A 4495-nucleotide genomic window follows, 5' to 3' on the forward strand; every position below is an offset into this window, starting at 1 on the left:
TTGTTGTTGCTGCTGTGGTTGTTGTTCTTGAACTACCTTTGATGTTAGCTCATACAATTGTTGTTGTTTCATTTGTTGGTGGAAGGGTTGGTGTTGCTCTGGTTTTAGGAGTGTTTCTTGTTCTATTTGTGTTTTCGGCTGTTGTTGAAATGTTTGCGACTTATGATCTTTTAAAATCTCTAACAATTTTTTGTAATCTTGCTGAGGTAGTTGTGTTTGTTGTTTTTCTGGAGTTACATTAGATTTTAGCTCATTCAATTGTTGTTGCTTTTGTTGTTGTTGCTGTTCATCAAAATTCAGGAGAGGTTCCAGTTGGGTGTCATCACTCTGTTGCTGTTGATCCGTTTTTGGTAGCTGTGGAGTTACATTATCAAACAACCTTCTCCGTACTGGTATTTTTTGTCCTTGAAGTAGTTGAGTAGAGTTTAATAGAAATGTTTGTTCTAGAGTTATCTTGGATGGCAGCTGATTCTGTTTTTGTGTTATTTGCGGGGGTTGTTGAAAAAAGTGCGTCTTATCTTCTCGTGCGTCTTATCTTCCGAATTCAAATTTATTCTTATTGTTTTCATGTTATCATCTTCACCATCTAATTCATTCCAAATCAACAACTCACTTGGATCTAACAACTCATCCGGATGGTCTAACTTCTAACATATCATTCGAAAAATTGATGTTTAGTAGCTCCTGTAGTTAAGTTCAGTTCTTGCCTTGGTATTGTAATTTAGGGCAGTGTTTGTTGCTGAATGCATTTTTTTTAATTATTGTTGCGGTTGTTATTGTTGTTCTTGAAAGGCTAATATGTAACGTAATAGCATCTCTTCCAGTATTTTTCTATGATCATTGTCTCGTGTCTGATGATTGTTTCTATCTTGTAATGGTAATTTTTAACGTTGCTTTTGAAGGGATATAATATAACTTTCGTCAGATGGCTTGTCATTACTGATCTGTGTTACTTCGCCATATTGCTTTTTATCCTTTGCATACGCATGAATCCACGCAAGTCAAAACGCTAAGCGAGGATCTCTGCGTTTGAACTATTACTACTACTGCAGCGACCCTTACTACTATGACATAATATTAGTGATAGCTGCCGCATTATTAGTTGTTGATATTAATTTTTTTTTCATTGTTCATAACAAAAATTTATTTCTGATAACCTATTTTCTTTTTTGAGAAAATTTATTTACTACGACAACGAAAATGTACAATAAGCACATATAATATGTATAATGTACATACATTCGTTGCTAATTACACGCACACGTTTATATTTTTGCTCTGGTTGATTTATATATTTTGTTGGTTAACTACGTTAGTTGGAATTAAAATTATAATTGGTTCAGTTAAGTTTAATTCAAAAAACTACGCTGTAAAAACTCTCGTTTGATTTGTTTTTGTTAAAAGACTAGTAGTTAGTAGACATTTATTAGTTGTTTGAAGATCACCTTCAAAACATTCCTTTCACTTGCTTGTCACCAAATATCGTTTTTATAATGTCGGAAGGCATCAAATGTTCGTACTGTGTATTTTATAGTCATCTTAAGTGCGCTAAATTGACTGACGAAGGTTTTAAATTTTGAAAAATACAGTGAATTTGAAATATTTTTGCGATCAATGCCTAAAGTTTTCCGAGTCATTCAACACCGTCAACAAGCTTATCAAAAATAAGACGAATGTTCTATTCAGGTAAAGTCAATTAAAGAAAGCAATAACAATATAATGCGTGAATTGAATCAATTCAAAACCTCTCTAGATTTAAACCGAGAAAAATTAAGCCAAATATCAAACGCTGATGATTTGCTCGACAAATCTATTACCAACTTAAAAAATGAACTCAGCGCGACTTCCTCCAGTATTGTCAAGAAAAATATTGATGCTGTATCCAATGAAGTGAAAACTGTCAAAAAGACGTTAAACACAGTTAATGGTAATAAAGAAAAAGAAAACAACATTGTTTTATTTAATTTGTCTGAAAGTGAAAACGTCTCAAAAGACAAAGATGTTGTTATGTCTTTTTTAAAGTCCTTAGCCGGGAATGCTTTCAGTTTCAACAATGTTTTGGCAATTTTATGACAAGAAAGAAAAAGCGACAAAGTTTGTCGGCCTGTTATCGTCAAGTTCAGTGACGCTACATTCAAATTGTTGATTTTGAGAGCGTCTTTTAAAATAAGGTCATTCGACGGGGAATTAAATAAAGTTAAAATTAGACATTATTGGACTCCAGAGCAACGTACTGAGCTCAATTCACTATTATCTGAGGCTTAAACCAAGAAAGCTGGTAGTGAGAATTTTTTATTCAGGGTCATAGGTCCGATCGAACGTTGGAAAATCATCAAGCTACCAAAAAACGCCACAAATTAATTTTTAATTTAGCGTTGTTTAATATAAGGTCTATTGCGTCAAAATTAGACATTACTTATACTTAGACATTTTTGTTATCACTGAGTCATGGCATGGTTCGCTGGGTCAAATGCCTTTGCGGATGATAGACCGGGGTTTTGATGCGATGGTTGATAGATTTTTACGTTGTTTTAATGAATTAAGTGAATGGATGGTAAATAATAAACTAAAACTAAACGAAAACAAAACATAAATTCTGCCTGTTGGTACTTGGCAGCAATTAAAAAAGATTATTATTAACTCCATCAACATCGGTGGTTCTAATGTTGAGTTCTGCACTTCTGTTATTAATCTGGGCGTTGTATTTGATACTGCAATGTCAATGGATACAAAGTCATTGGTTATAGATTGTTCCTATCAACTTCGCAAACTCAGGCATGTAAAAAATCAGTCAATAACGACATCTCGAAATGTTTAGTTCACGCATTCATTCATTCAAAATTGGATTACTGCAACAGCATTTTTGCGGAGTTTCAAATCAATTGATTAATCGTCTTCAGTCAATTCAACATCGAGCTGCTATGATCATTTCCTGAGGGTTAAAATACGATCATTTCAGTAATACTCTACGAGATCTCCATTGCCTCACAATTAAAAAAAGAATCCTCTTCAAGCTTGCCGTTTTGGTTTTCAAATGTTTAAATGGATTAAGCCCAAGCTACTTGTCTGGAAGGTACAAAACGAAAACTATTCATCACTTGCAATTACGCTCAGATGATCAGTTATTTTTATCGGTGCCAAGAACAAATTTGATGGTGGCCAATATGAATTTTGCCGTTGCTGGTCCACAAATTTGGAACTCACAACCATACAGCCTCCTTCAACTTGGTTTAACTATTCAGAAGTTCCGCAAAGATTTGAAGACGTATCTTTTTTCCCGATGATTTCACCAGATGAAAGCAGCGCTTTTGAGTTGCATTAAAGGGCGCTATATAAATTCTCTAATAATAATAATAATAAGAAGAAGAACGCGCACTCTTATATACGATGTAACATTAAGGCGATGGAAGAACATAAAATTAAGATATCGCATTAAAAATATATAATGTAACAGAAATATTAATTTAAAAAAAATAAAATTTTTTAAAAAGTTAACAATTAAAAGCAACATTAGTGGAAGATCAGACGGTATGTTATTATCCATTGCCTTTCGTTGTGGTTGCTGCTGAAGTATTAGTAGTTGCTGTACTTGTGCTCGTTGTCGTAGTAATCAGTGGTTAGGTTTAAATTGTGGCTGTTGTTGTAGCAGTTGTTGTGGTTGTAGAAGTTGCTGCTGCTGCCGCCGTTGTTGATTCTTTAAAAATATTTGTTGTTGATTAAGTTGCTGCTTCGGCGGCTCTAACAGTTGTTGTGGTTGTATCAGTTTTTGTGGTTGTGAAAATAGCTGCATCTGTTGTTGCTGTCATAAATTTGTTGTTGTTCATCTGGTTGCTGCGATAGTTGTGGTTGTAGAAATTGTTGTTGTGGTTGCAGCAGTTGATGTTGTGGTTGCAGCAGTTGTTGTTGTGTTGGGTTGACATCATCTTACGCAACACTATTGTCATTATTACTTCCAAATGCATTCACTACTCTTGCGCGCCCTTGTAGTTTTCTCTCTTTCACTCGTCTGTATTGAAACCAATAGCAAACTTGATTGATATTTAGACCGGTTTCAGCTGAAATCCTCTCTCTTCTACTTGCATCCAAAAAATTGTTTTTCGCAAACTCATTTTTCTATCTGCCCCGGACTGTGTGCAGTTCTGTGGTGGTCTTATGTTCTTCTCCATCCATTTTTAGGATCAGAATTGTTTGCCGGTTGTATCGGTTGGTGGATAAAAGATGTCTGTGAGCTTGGTTGTTGTGGTTGGAGCAGTGTTAGTTGTGACTGTAGTGGTGGTTGCTGCAGTAGCAGTCGTTGTTGTGATGATGGTTGTGGTAGAAATGGTGGTAGCTGTGGTTGGTGAATAAAAATTTGTGGTTGTTGTGTGAGAAATGTGGGTTGTTGTGTTAAAAATGGTTGTTGTTGTGAAGTTTGTCCAAAAGGCAGCTGCAGGCATTATTGAGGCTGTTGATTGAATGGATGATATTGACTAAAATGAAATTGATGGTGATAATG

General features: G+C 34.9%; 1 protein-coding gene across 1 annotated transcript; it reads right to left on the reverse strand.

Moving 5' to 3' along the window:
- Positions 1-3924: 3924 nt before the first annotated feature.
- HELRODRAFT_92822 (hypothetical protein) lies at positions 3925-4113 on the reverse strand (the record flags this gene model as incomplete). The annotated part of the gene is made up of 1 exon (XM_009029744.1): positions 3925-4113. A coding segment is annotated over one exon (189 nt), but the record flags the coding sequence as incomplete, so codon positions are not given.
- Positions 4114-4495: the final 382 nt, after the last annotated feature.

This window comes from Helobdella robusta (assembly GCF_000326865.2).
Source record: "Helobdella robusta unplaced genomic scaffold HELROscaffold_610, whole genome shotgun sequence".
Classification (NCBI taxonomy): domain Eukaryota; kingdom Metazoa; phylum Annelida; class Clitellata; order Rhynchobdellida; family Glossiphoniidae; genus Helobdella; species Helobdella robusta.